Genomic DNA, 18,888 nt, shown 5'->3' on the forward strand with positions numbered 1-18,888 from the left:
CAGAGCCCAAGTCGCGAAAATTGTGTCACTGTCCAAATATTTCTGGACCTAACTGTATATATATATATATATATATATATATACACAGCTCAAAATTTTCAGTTTTTCTGATTTTTCTCTTTATAGATATATTTTTGAGTAAACTGTAAAATGTTTTATTCTATAAACTACTATTTTCAGAAAGTAAATACAAAGTTTGTTACTTGGAAATTCGGAGACATGTTGTCAGTAGTTTGTAGAATCAAAGAACAATTTTCATTTTACTCAAAAATATACGCAGATAAAGTGAACGGCTCCGGTCTGCCACCCCCATCTGCCTGGCTTTACCTTGGCTGACAATCAAAATACAGAGGGGTCCATTAATTTCTTTTTAAAATTATTTAACCCCTTCACCCCCGGCCACTAAAACACCCTAATGACCGGGCCATTTTTTGCAATTCTGACCAGTGTCACTTTGACAGGTTATAACTCTGCAACGCTTCAACGGATCCTGGCGATTCTGAGATTGTTTTTTCGTGACATATTGTACTTCATGTCAGTGGTAAATTTAGGCCGATATTTTTTGCGTTTATTTGTGAAAATTTAGGAAATTTTGCGAAAATTTTGAAAATTTCGCAATTTTCAAACTTTGAAAATTTATGCCCATAAATCTGAGAGATATGTCACACAAAATAGTTACTAAATAACATTTCCCACTTGTTTACTTTACACCAGCGCAATTTTCGAAACAATTTTTTTTTTCGTTAAGAAGTTAGAACGAGTCAAAGGTCATCAGCAATTTCTCATTTTTCCAACAAAATTTACAAAATAATTTTTTTTAGGGACCACATCACATTTGAAGTGACTTTGAGAGACCTAGGTGACAGAAAATACCCAAAAGTGACCCCATTCTAAAAACTGCACCCCTCACACTGCTCAAAATTACATCCAAGAAGTTTATTAACCCTTTAGGTGCTTCACAGGAACCAAAGCAATGTGGAAGGAATAAATGAAAATTTTACTTTTTAACATAAAAATGTTACTTTAGCCATAAAATTTTCATTTTTACAAGGGAGAAAAGAGAAATTGCACTCTACAATTTATTGTGCATGTTCTCCTGAGTACGCTGATACCCCATATGTGGTAAAAATCAATTGTTTGGGCGCACGGCAGAGCTCGGAAGGGAAGGAGTGCCATTTGAATTTTTGAACGCAAAATTAGCTGCACTCATTAGCGGACGCCATGTCAGGTTTGAAGACCCCCTGAGGTGCCTAAACAATGGAGCTCCCCCACAAGTGACCCCATTTTGGAAACTAGAGCCCTCAAATAATTTTTTTAGATGTTTGGTGAGCACTTTGAACACCTGGGGGCTTCACAGAAGTTTATAGCGTTGAGCCGTGAAAAGAAAAAATTGTTTTTTTTACCACAAAACGGTTGCTTCAACTAGGTAGCTTTTTTTTTAACAAGGCTATCAGGAAAAAATGCACCATAAAATGTATTGTGCAATTTTTCCTGAGTACGTAGATACCTCACATGTGGTGGAAAGTAATTGTTTGGGCGCATGGCGGGGCTCAGAAGAGAAGGAGCGCCATTTGACTTTTCAAACGCACAGACGCAGTGCACTGATCGGCCGCTGCAGGACGCACGGTCGGATGCGATACAAAAAGTGTCGCGGATACGGAAAAAAGTCATGCCAAAAATTCAGCAGGGATGCAGATCCGTTATCTGCATCCCTGATCAGCGCTTGGCGGGACGCACGGACGGATGCGATACAAAAAGCGTCGGAGATATGTAAAAAAAAAAGTCACGCCAAAAATTGACCATGGATGCAGATCCGTTATGTGCATCCCTGATTAGCGCTCGGCGGGATGCACGGACGGATGGGATACAAAAAGCGTTGCGGATACGGAAAAAAGTCATGCCAAAAATTGAGCAGGGATGCAGATACGTTATCTGCATCCCTGATCAGCGCTTGGTGGGACGCACGGACGGATGCCATACAAAAAGCGTCGGGGATACGGAAAAAAAAAAAGTCCCACCAAAAATTGAGCAGGGATGCAGATACGTTATCTGCATCCCTGATCAGCGCTCAGCGGGACGCACGGACGGATGAGGTGTAAAAATGGACAGGGGATACAGAAAAAAAAAAAAAAAAGTTATACTCACAATACCCAGAGGATCACTGACCAGAAGAGCTGCAGAGGAACAGATGGCAGAGAGATGGACAGCTTTACAGGAGCAGCAGGCAGATCAGCAGAATGCCCAGGAAGGACCCAGCGATGGAGGCAGATGTGATCGGGCCGGTGAAGACAGGTAAGAGGATGTCGGGGGAGAGCAGAGGGGGGGAGAGAAGAGGGGGAGAGGGTGGGGTGAGAGCAGAGGGGGGGGGGAGAGCAGAGGGGGAGGGGGGAGAGCAGAGGGGGAGACCGGAGAGGGAGCTGCAGAAGCAGAATAGAGATAATGGGGGAGGCAGTCAGATCGCGGGGGGAGCAGATCGGGATGTCGGGGGGGGGGGGAGCAGATCGGGATGTCGGGGGGGCAGATCGCAGGGGGGCAGGGGCTAACACGGGAGCGCGCAGGGGCAACACGGGAGCGCGCACGGGCTGCAAGGTGAGCACAGTACTCACGTGCAGCAGGACCGGTGACCTCAGCTACAGCGGCGGCAGCAGCGGTGGCGTGGTACCACAAGTACCAACCAGCCACTGCATGCTGCAGACATGTTGGGGGAGGGCTCGCAGGCTAGCACAGGCCTGGGGAGGGCGGCCACCGGCAGATCAGACCGCCCCACTGCACACTGATTGGAGCGATTGCGCGTCATAGCACGATCGCTCCAATCAGTGCTGCAGGGGCTAGGGGCGACATGTTTGAGGTCCACCTATGATATGCTGCAGCAGCTGCGGCATCTCATAGCTGGATCTCACAGTATCGCACTAATTCGGGCATTATTTTTGCTGAAATTAGTGCGAACGATGTGGTTGGCAGTTCAGATTTGAACAGCCAATCATATCGATCGTCGATAGGGGGTGGCGATGCCGCCCCCCCTGGGGTCAAGCAAAGGTCCCCTGCTGTAAGAAACATCAGGGGACATCATTTGAAAGCCGTTGCTATGGCCACGGCAATCAAATGAAGTTTAGGCAGTAAAATTACGTCCCTGGTCGTTAAGTCACGTTAAAATAGGACGTAATTTTACTGCCCGCGGTCGTGAAGGGGTTAAAAAAATAATTAAAAAAAAATATGTGGGCTCCTGCCGTATTTTGATCGCCAGTCAGGTAAAACCAGGCAGCTGGGGGCTGGGATTCTCAGCGTGGTAAGGCCCAAGTGTTCTGGGCCCCCACGCTAAAAGCCGCAGCCGCCCCTGAAAATGGCACATTGTTTCTTAGCGCCATTTCCAGGCACTTTACCCGACTCGTTCAGCAACCCTGATGGCGGTAGCACGATGGGTAATAAAGGGGTTAATATCAACTTTGTATTCTCAGCTGGTACTAAGCCCAAAATTCATGGTGTCACGCCAAATTAGACATGGTCACCATGAATTTCTAGTAAACAGTAAAAAGAAAAACACAACACATAGAAAAAAATGTTATTAGACATAAAAAAAAAATGTTGAGACTCCAACTTTATTATAAAAAAAATCCTCAGCCCCACGTAGTCCACAAGTACAATAATTTCAGCTCTGCTTCATCGCTCTGTAAATACAAGCATCTATACAGAGCGAGAAGCAGGCTGACATTGAAGGTATGATTCCACTTGTGTATGACTCGTGCAGTCTCGCATCAGAATCACTCGGCACGGACTGACACTCTCCTGACAGGAGCGCCTTAGCTGCATGGAAATACATGCAGCTGACCCGCTCCTGTCGGGAGAGTGTGCGAGGTGCCAGGTATTACCGTTGCGAGACTCGCACAGTGACAGTCAAAGTTCAATCGAGTCCATGGCAGCCATGGACTCCGGTGAACCCTGACGTCACCGCGAACATGGCTGAAAACAGTCGAAGACTGCTGAGTGACAATCAGTGCAGTGAATACCACCAGAAGTTAATGATCGGACCCGAAGTAGAAGCGGCCGGAAGACAGAGTCTGCAGGACACGTCGTGGGGCCTGTAAGTATAATCATAATGTTTTTTGATAATGTGCTTATTTTTACAACCCCTGAACCCGAACTGGACCCGAACTGTAACACAAGCTTCCCAGGAAAGCTCGTATTTGGGATCATGTGCACGAACACTATGTTTTCGGTATGGACTCCGAACTTTACAGTTTGGGTTCGCCCATCACTAATAAATATAAAACATTATGCATGTAGATTATAAATACAGTGTAAAAATTGGGACAGTCATTATGGGTAAGACATTTGTCACAAAGATCTTTCCCTCCAATTAGTTTTACCACAAATGAAACATACCATATAATGTTCCTCACTATAAGTGGATCTGAGCCTAGTACCCAGGACCTCAAAGCTATAAGTCCAAAGCATTTCCCAGGGTGGTAATGATGAAGATATGGACATTTATGAATGTAAGGCCAACCATGGCATGACTGAAAACTGCTGGGGCAGGTAGTCACTTCGTTTTTTAATTGATTGTTCAAAGGACCCAAGATTTTCCAGGAAAAACAGTATTTCTTCCTCAAAACCGTGTAACCTTTTATTCTCCTACAAAATCATGCACCTGTTAAACAATAAGTTAAAAAAACACTGCCCGCTGCCACGATTTCTTTGTGCAGAGCATCTTGCCTTTGGAGATGCTTTGCTGCACTTTCCTGTGTTACTAAGCTAACAGTGTGTTTGATAGCAAAGGATTCCATGTTGGTGCTGATTACTCATGTGTTCCACCTTCCTAGTAATTGCTCAGGCTTCTTTACTGTGCATGCTCGCCCAGGACATCGTCAGTTGTATTTTCTGGTTTTGCAGTTGTGCTGTTAACCCCTTCACGACCATGGACGGAAAGATCCGTCCTTGTGCCCTGGGCCTTAACGACCAAGGACGGATCTTTCCGTCATGGCGGAATCGCGGCACCGGAGCCTCCGGTGACTGCAATATGTTAACAAAAAACGCAAATTCGGGGAGGAGGGGACCTGTTCCTGACCTTAGGAGGGGTAGTGCCTCCTCCCCGGACCTACGGAGGCTGTGATTGGCTGACGAACGCCGCTCAACCAATCACAGCCATTGTAATGTTCCAGCCATTTAAAATGACTGAAACATTGAAATCCAGCCCTGGCCAGTGCAGCTGTAGCACTGGCCATTGGCTGGAGCTGGGTGACCTCACTGGATCACCCTCCCCCAGCTCCAATGCTCTGATTGGAGAGATCGGCCTTGTGACCGATTTCTCCAATCACAGTGGACCTGTTGCCGGTGACCGCCCCCATCAGCTTCCCTTGTCCCTGCAGCACGCCAGCACAGTGAGTGTTCACAGTGCAATGGCAGGGCAACAAGCTCCGGTCCCATGCTGTTATGAGACCGGAGCATGGGACCCGGAAGTTGCCGCGCTGCCATTGCACTGTACGAAAAGCGTCCCGATCCGCCGCCGCCGCCGCTGCCCTCCGCGATCTGCCACCTGTCTCCCCGATCTCCTGCCCGCACCCTCACCCCCACACCTCCCGATCCGCTGCCGCCGCCGCCCTCCATCTGCCACAGTGCCACCGCTCCCCCCAATCTGCTGCCCGGCCCCTCACCTCCGTGCAGCATATCGGAGGGAGCGGTGGCACTATGACAGATGGAGGAGGACAGGGATCGTGCACCCTGTCCTCCTCCATCTGTCATAGTGCCACCGCTCCCTCCGATCTGCTGCTCGCCCCCTCCCCTCCGTGATGTGCTGCTCGCCCCCTCCCCTCCGTGATGTGCTGCTCGCCCCCTCCCCTCCGTGATGTGCTGCTCGCCCCCTCCCCTCCGTGATGTGCTGCTCGCCCCCTCCCCTCCGTGATGTGCTGCTCGCCCCCTCCCCTCCGTGATGTGCTGCTCGCCCCCTCCCCTACGTGATGTGCTGCACGCTCCCCCCACCTCTCACCCCCGTGGTCAGCTACCCGCCCCCTCCCCTGTCACCGCCGTGATGTGCGCTCCCTCCCCTGTCACCGCCGTGATGTGCGCTCCCTCCCCTGTCACCGCCGTGATGTGCGCTCCCTCCCCTGTCACCGCCGTGATGTGCGCTCCCTCCCGTCACCGCCGTGATGTGCGCTCCCTCCCCTGTCACCGCCGTGATGTGCGCTCCCTCCCCTGTCACCGCCGTGATGTGCGCTCCCTCCCCTGTCACCGCCGTGAAGTGCGCTCCCTCCCCTGTCACCGCCGTGATGTGCGCTCCCTCCCCTGTCACCGCCGTGATGTGCGCTCCCTCCCCTGTCACCGCCGTGATGTGCTCTCCCTCCCCTGTCACCGCCGTGATGTGCGCTCCCTCCCCTGTCACCGCCGTGATGTGCGCTCCCTCCCCTGTCACCGCCGTGATGTGCGCTCCCTCCCCTGTCACCGCCGTGATGTGCGCTCCCTCCCCTGTCACCGCCGTGATGTGCGCTCCCTCCCCTGTCACCGCCGTGATGTGCGCTCCCTCCCCTGTCACCGCTGTGATGTGCGCTCCCTCCCCTGTCACCGCCGTGATGTGCGCTCCCTCCCCTGTCACCGCCGTGATGTGCGCTCCCTCCCCTGTCACCGCCGTGATGTGCGCTCCCTCCCCTGTCACCGCCGTGAAGTGCGCTCCCTCCCCTGTCACCGCCGTGATGTGCGCTCCCTCCCCTGTCACCGCCGTGATGTGCGCTCCCTCCCCTGTCTCCCCCGTGATCTGCGCTCTCTCACCTCTCACCCCCGTGATCTGTGCTCCCTCACCTGTCACCCCGTGATATGTGCTCCCTCACCTGTCACCCCCGTGATCTGCTGTCCGCTCTCCCTCACCTCTCACCCCCGTGATCTGTGCTCTGCTCACCTGTCTCCTCCGTGATCTGTGCTCTGCTTACCTGTCTCCTCCGTGATCTGCACTGCGCTCCCTCCCCCACCTCTCACCCTCCCCGATCTGCTGCCTCCTTCATCTCCTGTGATCCAGCTGCCTAGATCCATCCTGTAGGGTAACTATCCCCAATCTCACCTCCCACTCCCCTTCCCACCCATCCCCCCCACCCGCTCCCTCCCCCCATCCTCTGCCGCTCCTGCATCCACTGCGCCCTCCCCCATCCGCCCCCACCCTATTTCAGCCGCCGTCTCACAATCACAGATGCTCCCTTTATATGCCGCTGCCCCCCCCATCTGCTGCCGCCCCCCCCCATCTTCCGCTGTTTTTTTTTTTCTAAGCCATGGGGGTCTAGTTTCCAAAATGGGGTCACATGTGGGGGAGCTCCACTGTTTCGGCACCTCAGGGGGTCTCCAAACGCAACATGGAATACGCTAATTATCCCAGACAATTTTGCGTTTGAAACGTCAAATGACGCTCCTTGCCTTCCGAGCCCTGCTGTGCGCCCAAACATTTTATTTCCACCACATATGAGGTGTCTGTGTACTCAGGAGAAATTGCACAATACATTTTATGGTGCAATTTTTCCTGATACCCTTGTGAAAAAAAAGCTACCTGGTTGAAGTAACAATTTTGTGGTAAAAAAAATTTTTTTTATTTTCACAGCTCAACTCTATTAACTTTTGTGAAGCCCCCAGAGGCTCAAAGTGCTCAATAAACATCTAGATAAATTCCATGAGGGGTCTAGTTTCCAAAATGGGGTCACATGTGGGGGAGCTCCACTGTTTCGGCACCTCAGGGGCTCTCCAAATGCAACATGGTGCGGCTAACGATTCCAGCTAATTTTCTGTTCAAAAAAGTCAAATGGCGCTCCTTCCCTTCCGAGTCCTGCCGTGCGCCCAAACAGTGGTTTTTCGCCACATATGAGGTATCTGCGTGTTCAGTAGAAATTGCCCAACAAATGTTGGGGGTTCATTTAATCCTGCTACCCTTGTGAATATGCAATATTTGAGGCTAAATTAACATTTTTGTTGCAAAAAGTAAAATGTTCATTTTTTCCTTCCAGATTGCTTTAGTTACTGTGAAGCACCTGAAGGGTTAATAACCTTCTTGAATGTGGTTTTGAGTAGCCTGAGGGGTGCCGTTTTTGGAATGGTGTCACTTTTGGGTGTTCTGTGTCATGTAGACCTTTCAAAATTGCTTCAAATGTGATGTGGTCCCTAAAAAAAGTGGCTTTGTAAATTTTGTTGTAAAAATGAGAAATTGCTCATAAACTTTGAACCCCTATAACTTCCTTAAATTTTTTTTTTTTTTCCCAAAATTGTTCTGTTGTAAAATAGACATGTGGGAAATGTTATTTATTAATTATTTTGTGTCATATGTCTCGTTGGTTTTAGAGCATAAAAATTCAAAGTTTGAAAATTACAAAATTTTAAAAATTTTCGCGAAATTTCCGTTTTTTTTCACAAAGAAATGCAAAAAATATCGGCCTAAATTTACCACTAACATGAAGCCCAATATGTCACGAAAAAACAATCTCAGAATCACCGGGATCCGCTGAAGCGTTCCAGAGTTATAACCTCATAAAGTGACACTGGTCAGAATTGCAAAAAATGGCCTGGTCTTTAGGGTCAAAATAGGCTTGGGGCTGAAGGGGTTAATTTATGTCTCTGTTCTGATCTTTGTTCTCTAACTCCAAACCGTTATCTGACTCCTCTCTGCCCGCACCCTGTTCCTGTCGTGATTTCCTGCCTGTTTGACCTTGGACTTCGGACTATTACCTGACTACGTTTCTGCTTTCTCCCTTAACTTAAGTGCTCTCCGAGACTCCTGTCCTTTGGATATTGCCCTGACTACGCCTCTGTTTTCTTCTTGTGCTTATACAGTCATATGAAAAAGTTTGGGCACCCCTATTAATGTTAACCTTTTTTCTTTATAACAATTTGGGTTTTTGCAACAGCTATTTCAGTTTCATATATCTAATAACTGATGGACTGAGTAATATTTCTGGATTGAAATGAGGTTTATTGTCCTAACAGAAAATGTGCAATCCGCATTTAAGCAAAATTTGACCGATGCAAAAGTATGGGCACCCTTATCAATTTCTTGATTTGAACACTCCTAACTACTTGTTACTGACTTACTAAAGCACTAAATTGGTTTTGTAACCTCATTGAGCTTTGAACTTCATAGGCAGGTGTATCCAATCATGAGAAAAGGTATTTAAGGTGGCCACTTGCAAGTTGTTCTCCTATTTGAATCTCCTATGAAGAGTGGCATCATGGGCTCCTCAAAACAACTCTCAAATGATCTGAAAACAAAGATTATTCAACATAGTTGTTCAGGGGAAGGTACAAAAAGTTGTCTCAGAGATTTAAACTGTCAGTTTCCACTGTGAGGAACACAGTAAGGAAATGGAAGAACACTGGTACAGTTCTTGTTAAGCCCAGAAGTGGCAGGCCAAGAAAAATATCAGAAAGGCAGAGAAGAAGAATGGTGAGAACAGTCACGGACAATCCACAGACCACCTCCAAAGACCTGCAGCTTCATCTTGCTGCAGATGGTGTCAATGTGCATTGGTCAACAATACAGCGCACGTTGCACAAGGAGAAGCTGTATGGGAGAGTGATGCGAAAGAAGCCATTTCTGCAAGCACGCCACAAACAGAGTCGCCTGAGGTATGCAAAAGCACATTTGGACAAGCCAGTTACATTTTGGAAGAAGGTCCTGTGGACTGATGAAACAAAGATTGAGTTGTTTGGTCATACAAAAAGGCTTTATGCATGAAGGCAAAAAAACCACGGCATTCCAAGAAAAGCACTTGCTACCCACAGTAAAATTTGGTGCAGGTTCCATCATGGTTTTGGGCTGTGTGGCCAATGCCGGCACCGGGAATTTTGTTAAAGTTGAGGGTCGCATGGATTCAACTCAGTATCAGCAGATTCTTGACAATAATGTGCAAGAATCAGTGACGAAGTTGAAGTTACGCAGGGGATGGATATTTCAGCAAGACAATGATCCAAAACACCGCTCCAAATCTACTCAGGCATTCATGCAGAGGAGCAATTACAATGTTCTGGAATGGCCATCCCAGTCCCCAGACCTGAATATCATTGAAAATCTGTGGGATGATTTGAAGCGGCTGTCCATGCTCGGCGACCCTCAAACTTAACTGAACTGGAATTGTTTTGTAAACAGGAATGGTCAAATATACCTTCATCCAGGATCCAGGAACTCATTACAGGAAGCGACTAGAGGCTGTTATTTTTGCAAAAGGAGGATCTACAAAATATTAATGTCACTTTTATGTTGAGGTGCCCATACTTTTGCACTGGTCAAATTTTGTTTAAATGCGGATTCTGTTAGTACAATAAACCTCATTTCAATCCAGAAATATTACTCAGTCCATCAGTTATTAGATATATGAAACTGAAATAGCTGTTGCAAAAACCCAAATTGTTATAAAGAAAAAAGGTTAACATTAATAGGGGTGCCCAAACTTTTTCATATGACTGTACATGTCCTACTGTTAACAGACCCTGGCTTTCCTGACTATGCTCTTGCCCACACTCCCCGTAAGTAGTGCCTAGCATCACACCGTCATGTTTTTCAGCTGCGCCTCTGCCACTCAGTTTGGTTTTACCCTTAAGAGCCCTCACAGCTGATTATGACGGCCACCCCTTGTCCTGTCTTGAATAGAGTGGGGTCTTTTCTGCTCTCTCTTCAGCACTCTATGATATGAATTTGTCATTTTTGTAGCTGGGAATCTTATACAATGTGGATACAAATATGCATACCAGTGGGACCCTAGCTTGTGGCTTAAAACTTGGAGACATTGGAACATAGGTTTCTGAATCCAAGACTGTTGAAATTGGTTCCGCACCCTATAATGCAGGCAACACAAAAATCTAAATTATTAGAAGGTATAAAAAGCAATTTTTATGGATCTGCATTAACAAAAAAACCCTAAACATTCACATAGTAAGACTAAGGCGGGCTTTACACGCTGCGACATCGCTAGCATTTGCTGGCGATGTCGATTGCACCCCTGTCGCACGACCGATATGTGGTGATCGCTGCCGTTGCGAACATTATCACTACGGCAGCGTCACACGCACTTACCTGCTCTGCAACGTCGCTGTGACCGGCGAACTACCTCCTTTCTAAGAGGGCGGTTTGTTCAGCGTCACAGCGACGTCACAGCAGCATCACTAAACCGCCGCTCAATAGAAAAGGAAGGGAGGAGATGAGTGGCCGGAACATGCCGCCCACCTCCTTCCTTCCTCCTTTTCCGGTGGACAAAGGTATGGAGATGTTTGTCATTCCAGCGGCGTCACACATAGCGATGTGTGCTTCCGCAGGAACGACAAACAACATCGTACCTGCAGCAGCAACGATATTATGGAAAGGAGCGACGTGTCAACGAGCAACAATTTTACACGTTTTTGCGCTCGTTAATCGTCGCTCATTTGTGTCATATGCTGCGATGTCGCTACCGGTGCCGGATGTGCGTCACTAACGATGTGACCCCGACGATATATCGGCAGCGATGTCGAAGCGTGTAAAGTACCCCTAAGGGAATGACATTGCTGGTTTACTAGGGACATTTTAATGATAAATTAGGCCTCAGCAGTTACAATTAAGATATGTTTTCTAATAATCTGTTCTGATGTAAAGAATGTTTTGAACAAGTTTACCAACAAGTTGATGGACAATTGTCTACCTTATTGCCTTACATGCTAATAGGCTAATATATTAAAAGGGTAGTCTACTACTCGGACAACCTATTCCTGAGCCCTAAAACCTCCATTGCAAAATAAATACAACATATAGTCCCTTTAGAGGCCACTGAGTGGCTGCAGGGCTCACAAGACAATATGACATGAGCATGTGGAGACCTGGCGCAGATACGGGAGGTGGGTATATATTATTGGGTGCTTTAGCATTTAAGAAGGAGCTGTCTCAGTAGTGCACAACCCCTTTAAATTTGCAGTCAAACTAATGTCTGAATTCACAGATCTATAAATTGACTGCGGCTGCATACCTGATGAAAAAGGGTAGAGTCTCTTGTACTCAGTATAAATAGGATGTGCCCCTTCCCCTTTCTCTGAGCTGAGCAATACATCCATTGCTTCCCATGGCTGCATGTACATAGTCAGGACCCAGTCCCTCTCTGACCTTACTCAGATTGAGGTCTGTTCTGACACATGGTAAGGTTTTAATACTAGAGTGTTCGGTACCGTACCGATTTGGGTACACCTTGTCGAGGTGGGATTTTTTTTATCAAAAATACTGTTTACCATGTGCATGTGTACCAACTCACGCTCCGGTTTTTGTTTTTTTCTTTAGCGACTTGTACTCAGTACAAATAGGGTGTGGTGGTCTTTTCTCTTAGCTGAGCATTACATCCATTGCTTCCCATGGCTCTGTGTGTCCACAGTCGTGACCCAGTCACTCTCTGCCCTTATTCAGATTGAGGTCTGTTCTGATACACGGTAAGGGTTTAGTACTAGAGAGCGTTAGGTACTGTCTCGATTTGGGTACACCTTGTCGCAGTGGGATGTCTTTGCGCTTTTTTGATCAAAAATAGTGTTTACTAAGTACCCAATGTTTATTTATCTGGACCATGCTTTCACTGGTGGTGGCCACAGCTTATAGGGGCCAAATCTGGTGACAGGTTCCCCTTAAGGCCACAGAGGACCGCTAAATAGGAAAAACCCCTTTAACCCGTACAGCACTAAAAGAAAGCAGATTCACTCAAATACAAGTTGTAGATCTACAAACAATAAGGCATTGTGACCTTCACGTCTCTACAGAGCAAGACACACTCTTGACAAGATCAGACTACGTAGGAGCCGTGTCTTCGTTATCAGTGAACCGTTTCTTGATTTGAAGACCTTTTCCAGTGACTTCATTGTTAATTTTCCATTGCTATTCTCCTATTGACTTCCGGTATCGTCACTGCACCTTGAATGATCATTAATCCGATCCCAAATGAGTCCCGGTTGTACTGTGCAGTAGTCAATATCTTTGTCTAGTATTGAGTAGAAGTCCCCTGTTCGAGCTTTCCATCTTGACACTCCGTAATAAGTCCTTCATTCCATCTACACTTGTTGCTATCAATATTGTATCATGTGTTTAAGATTGTTGATGACTTGCCCAGCAGTTTTGATTCCTTCTTTTTTGGCAAGTCCAGCCTTCCTGAAAATAGTGTCTGCATAAAAATTGAAGGAAATGGTAATAGGATGCAGCCTTGTCTGACGCCTCGCTCTGTTTTGAAACAATGCAGTGTCACCATGATGGTTTTGGACTGTGGTTTCTTAGTCAATGTAAAGGCTCCTAGTGAGGCTGATTAGATGGTTCAGCACACCCATATCCTTCATGGTATCCCAAAGTTTCTGATCAAAAGAGTCAAAGGCTTTGCTGTAGTCGATGAAGCAAAAATAGCGCTCCTTGTTATATTCTTTGGCCTTTTTAATTATCCATCTAATGTTAGAAATTGCATCTCTTGTTCCTTTGCCTTTTCTGAATCCTGCTATTTTCTCTGGCAGCTCTGTCAAAGTAAAGTTGTAGCAATCTTTGTAGGATCTTCAGTGGTATTTTGCTGGCATGAACACAATAGCCTAAAGGGCACTTTACACGCTGCGATATCGGTACCGATATCGCTAGCGAGCGCACCTGCCCCCGGCGGTTGTGCGTCACAGGCAAATCGCTGTCCGTGGCGCACAACATCGCTAACACCAGTCACACGGACGGGTCTTCCCTGCGACGTCGCTGAGGCCGGCGATCCGCCTCCTTGCTAAGGGGGCAGTTCGTGCGGCATCACAGCGACGTCAGACGGCAGCCGTCCAATAGCAGAGGAGGGGCGGAGATGAGCGGCCAGAACATGCCGCCCACCTGCTTCCTTCCTCATTGCCGGTGGACGCAGGTAAGGAGATGTTCGTCGTTCCTGCGGTGTCACACATAGCCGGATGTGCGTCACTAATGACGTGACCCCGATGATATATCGTTAGCGATGTTGCAGCGTGTAAAGCACCCTTAATAGTTTCCACAGTCGGTAGCATCTCCCTTTTTCAGAATAGGAATAAACACAGATCTTGTCCAGTCCTTGGGTAAAATTGCCAGTTCTCCATATCTGTTAACACAAGCATGAGCTTACATCAACTGCGGCTTCAGAATAATTTATTAGTTATATTTGAATATTGTCACATCCAGGTGCTTTGTTTTTTGACAAAAGCTTTATAGCATGAACGGCTTTGTCTTTCAAGATGTTCGGTTTGCTATCATTTCTAGTATCAGTTTCTTACCGTATAACTAAAGGGGGCTTTGCACGCAGTGATATCGCTAGCGATATTGCTAGTGAAAGCAACCGCCCCCGTCGGTTGTGCGTCATGGGCAAATCGCTGCCCGTAGCGCACAACATCGTTAGGAGCCGCCACACAGGCTTACTTGCCTAGCGACGTCACTGTGTCCGGCGTCACTAAGCGGCCGCCTAATAGAAGCGGAGGGGCGGAGATGAGCGGGATGTAACATCCTGCCCACCTCCTTCCTTCCACATTGCTGGCGGCCGCAGGTAAGCTGTTGTTTTTTGTTCCCGGCATGTCACACGTAGCGATGTGTGCTGCCTCGGGAACGACGAACAACCTACGAGGTCAACAATCAGCGATTTTTTGAAAAGGAACGACGTGTCAACGATGGACGATAAGGTGAGTATTTTCCATCGTTAACAGTCGCTCCTTGCTGTCACACGCAACGACGTCGCTAACTATGCCGGATGTGCATCACGGAATCCGTGACCTTGGCGATATATCGTTAGATACGTCATTGTATTCTTTCCAACTTTCCTTGATCTGTTCTGGCTCAGTTAGTTTGGTCCCATTGGTGTTTTTCAACATTCCCACTCTTGGTTGAAACTTTTGTCATATCTTTAGGTATGTCTGGATCTTTAAGTATACCTTCCTTAAATTATTTGAATGGCTTTGTTTGCTGGAATGGCTCTTTAGCATTTTACTGTTGTTGTCTGTGTCCTGCTGGTTACCTTATGCTTTTGCCATTTGTCTTTCTTTGATGATCTTTAGGGTCTCTTCTGTTAACCGTGACTGCTTGGATCTCTACTGCCTTTTGTTTATTGTCTTTATGGCTTCTTCAGTAATAATAGTCCTTATACTGTATGTGTCCATAATTCCTCAGGATTTTTTTCATCCATGTCCAGTGATATAAATCTGTTGTGCACAGCATTCCAAAAAACTTCAGGTATGTTGGTTAAATCAAATTTGGGACAAACATGTAATCTCAACCCTATTTTAAAATATGCAATTTTTATTAATATTCGTTAAAATGTACCCACAAACAGACACACAAACATATAAATGAGAATGGATCACGTTATCTTTGTAAATAACCAAGGAGTTTTATATACACACTCACTTTAGGAAAGGGAAGGGAAACTAGTATAGCCCTATAAGGGTAGTGTATCCCTACCTAACAACGGAGGGTATGACACCATAAGTTACCGGGCGCCCCCGTTCCACGTCGGCACTCCCTCTCCCTGACCCTGATATAGGGATGGGATGGAAAGCCCTATAGTGGTGCTTGCACAGTACAATATATATGAGTTCCGAAATGGTAATACTACTCCCTGTATTGTTTTTCTTAGATCAAGAAGGTATCAATTTACTGATCTATAACCAGGAATTCCTATTCATGATACTATGTTCACCAAGTCCAAAGTTCCCTACAATGAATCCATGTTTGCTGTGGCCCACTTTGGCATTTATGTCTCCCAGGATAATGAGTAAGTCTTGTTTTGGCATCTTGTTGATTTCTTATTAAACTTGACAGTAGAATAGTTCAATGTCCTTCTCCTCAGCATCTGCTGTTGGTGAATAGACTTGTATAATTGTGACATGAAATGGCAGTCCTTGTAGTCGTATTGAAATGACTATCACTGACAACATTGTACTTCAGGACAGTGCCGACCGATTTTCAGTTGGGGAAAAAAGTGACACTGTTTCTTCTTCGGTTATTATTGCCAGAATAGTAGAGACAATGTTCGTTTCACTGGAATTGTTCGGATTGAGTCTATCTTAGTTCCTAGTAAGTTGAGTCCTGTTTTGTTCATTTCGGCTTTGACAATGTTGAGTTTGCCTTGGTTCGTGGTTCGTACATTCTATGTTCTGAACTTTATGATATCTCTGCAGCTTTTGATCTTCCATTTCAACCAAGTGATATCAGCATCAAAACGTCCTTACAGCTTTGATCCTGGTGCGTCATGAGACTTCATCATACTCATGTCAATCATCGGTACTTCCCCAGTTGAGTGCCTTCTGACCTAGGGATACATCTTTCAGCACTATATGAAATTCCTTTAGTTCACAGAATCATAGAATGGTAGAGTTGGAAGGGACTTCAAGGGCCATTGGGTCCAACACCGCGAGTGCAGGCTTTCCTAAATCATCCCAGATATATGTTTATCCAGTTTCCACTTAAAAATTTCCATTGATGGAGAGCTCACCACCTCCCGTGGTAGCTTGTTCCACTGCTTGACTGCCGTCACTGTCAGAAAGTTTTTCCTAATGTCTAATCTGAAACTCCTTTCTTTAAGTTTCATCCCATTGCTTCTTGTACTTCCTTGTGCTAATGAGAATATGGTGGTTCCCTCTGCACTATGATTTCCTTTCAGATATTTGTAGACCGCTATTAAGTCTCCTCTCAGCCTTCACTTTTTCAAACTAAACATTCCTAGTTCTTTTAGCCGGGCTTCATATGACATGATTTGCAGACCTTCTAACATCTTGGTTGCTCTTCTCTCTACTTGTACTCTCCATCAAGTTATCTGGGCATAATACAGAAATTGATTGTCAGGCCTTTCTTCCATGCAGTAATGTGGCTCCCATGAAGGAGCCACACTGAGTTTAGGGTGCTTTACACGCTGCGATATCGCTAACGATTTATCGTCGGGGTCACGGTGTTTGTGACGCATATCTGGCATTGTTAGCGACATTGCAGCGTGTAACACGTACAAGCGACCTACAACTATCGCAAAAGTGGTAAAAATCGTTGGTTTAGGAGAGGTCGTCCAAAAACCAAATATTGTTGTCTGATGAGTAACTATGTTGTTCCTCGTTTCTGTGGCAGCACACATCGCTGTGTGTGACACCGCAGGAACGAGGAAACTTACCGTACCTGCGTCCCGCCAGCAATGAGGAAGGAAGGAGGTGGGCGGGATGTTCTGCCCGCTGATCTCTGCCCCTCCTCTGCTATTGGCCGGCCGTTTTGTGACGTCGCTATGACGCCAAACGAACCTCTCCCTTAGAAAGGAGGCGGTTCACCGGTCACAGCGACGTCGCTAGGCAGGTAAGTGCGTGTGACTGATGTAAGCGATGTTGTGCGACACGGGCAGCGATTTGCCCGTGTCGCACAACCGACGGGGGCGAGTACGCTCGTTAGTGATATCGGTACCGATATCGCAGCGTGTAAAGTACCCTTTAGAATTGTATGTTGTCAATTCAAACCGCCTCACGTCCTGCTGCTAATGCTGGGACTGGGAAATAATCTTAGTTTAGTACCTCGGTTGAAACCTGTTCGCATAGGTTGTCCCTAATGGCAAAATACATTGCCAACAGCATGCCTTTCAACATCACTGATCCCCACAAATACACACAACAAAAACACAATACATGCAAACACATAAGGCCTAAGCCACACGGCAAGAAAATCGGTGCGAGTTGTGTGCGATAAAATATCACATTCCACTCGGACCAATATTAGCCTGTGTGCAAGCACACATGAGCGATTATTTTCTCAGCCCTAATCGGATCGAAAAAACAATCGAGACTAATGCGAGACTCTTTCACTCGCACCCATTCAAGTGTATGAGGCGAGAGAAAAATCGCACTGCACGCTCGGTACACCGGTTTACCGTGAGTGCAGTGCGAGAATGGCAATAGCCGGCTACGGAGGGGAGAGGGAGAGAAATCCCTCCCTCCCCTCCGCAGCACCAGCCCGCCCCTCCTCAGTGCCAGCCCGCCCCACGCAGCTGAGGTTTGCTCGCACAGTCGAACCTCAGTAGCAGGGACACTCACATGACACTCGGCTCCTGCTTTGCTGCCAGCGTGAGTTGAGTGTCATGCGAGGATCGCACTAGTGGCCTAAATATACAACTTAGAAATCAAATACTCAATACAGACATAAAAAAACACAATACATACATCAAATACACAATATATACAATAGACACAGCAAAGATACGATACTGACATCAAATACACTATATACACAACAAAAACACAATACAGACATTAAATATGCAATAACACATCAAATACACATAAACAATGAGAATACACAAAACAGACAAAAAATAGACAGTACAGACAGCAGATACACAATACAGACATTAAACACACACTACAGTAACAAATACAAAGTAGAATTCCAATATATACAGCTCAAATAGTGCCAAAATACAGTGTTCCAATTATGAAAAACAAATAATACCAATATCAAACTTCAGAAAACACATAGTAGCAATATATAGTACTCAAATAATATGTACAAAAAATAAATAATAAATAAAACATAAATAAGTATTCCAGCCAACTAATGCCATATAATGTGGCCAAATATTATAAGTATTTAGTGCCCAAATATTAGCTTGTCTACAATACCTTGGACCTATTTTTAAAACACACAGATATATATACAGTTAAGTCCAGAAATATCTACAGGCCGCTATTTTTAGTTTAATATGAAACAACTGAGATGCAACTGAAGTGGAGACTTTCAAGTTTAATTAAAGCGAATAAACAAAAATATCCAGTGAAACATTTAGAAACTGCAGCCATTTTTCTACAAAGTCTCTTCATTTCAGAGGTTCAAAAGTAATTGGACAAATTTACTTTACCATAACTAAAATGTTCATTTTTAATTCTTAGAGAATAGAGAGAATCCTTTACAGGCAGTGACGGCATGAAGTCTGGAAG

The 18,888-nt window shown here is 46.1% G+C and overlaps 1 protein-coding gene across 7 annotated transcripts in view; it reads right to left on the reverse strand.

Moving 5' to 3' along the window:
• Positions 1 to 18,888, reverse strand: part of PARP4 (poly(ADP-ribose) polymerase family member 4) — a 354,633-nt gene that overhangs the window by 75,418 nt on the left and 260,327 nt on the right. For 5 of the 7 annotated variants that reach the window (XM_075337413.1, XM_075337414.1, XM_075337416.1 and 2 more), the window contains one exon: positions 10,702 to 10,788. The exons of the other annotated variants lie outside the window; for them this stretch is intronic. In XM_075337413.1, the coding sequence (XP_075193528.1) occupies positions 10,702 to 10,788 (87 nt within the window). The remainder of the gene's footprint in view (positions 1 to 10,701; positions 10,789 to 18,888) is intronic. 7 annotated transcript variants of the gene reach the window in all.

The sequence above is a fragment of the Anomaloglossus baeobatrachus genome, chromosome 2 (genome assembly GCF_048569485.1).
Source record: "Anomaloglossus baeobatrachus isolate aAnoBae1 chromosome 2, aAnoBae1.hap1, whole genome shotgun sequence".
Lineage (NCBI taxonomy): Eukaryota > Metazoa > Chordata > Amphibia > Anura > Aromobatidae > Anomaloglossus > Anomaloglossus baeobatrachus.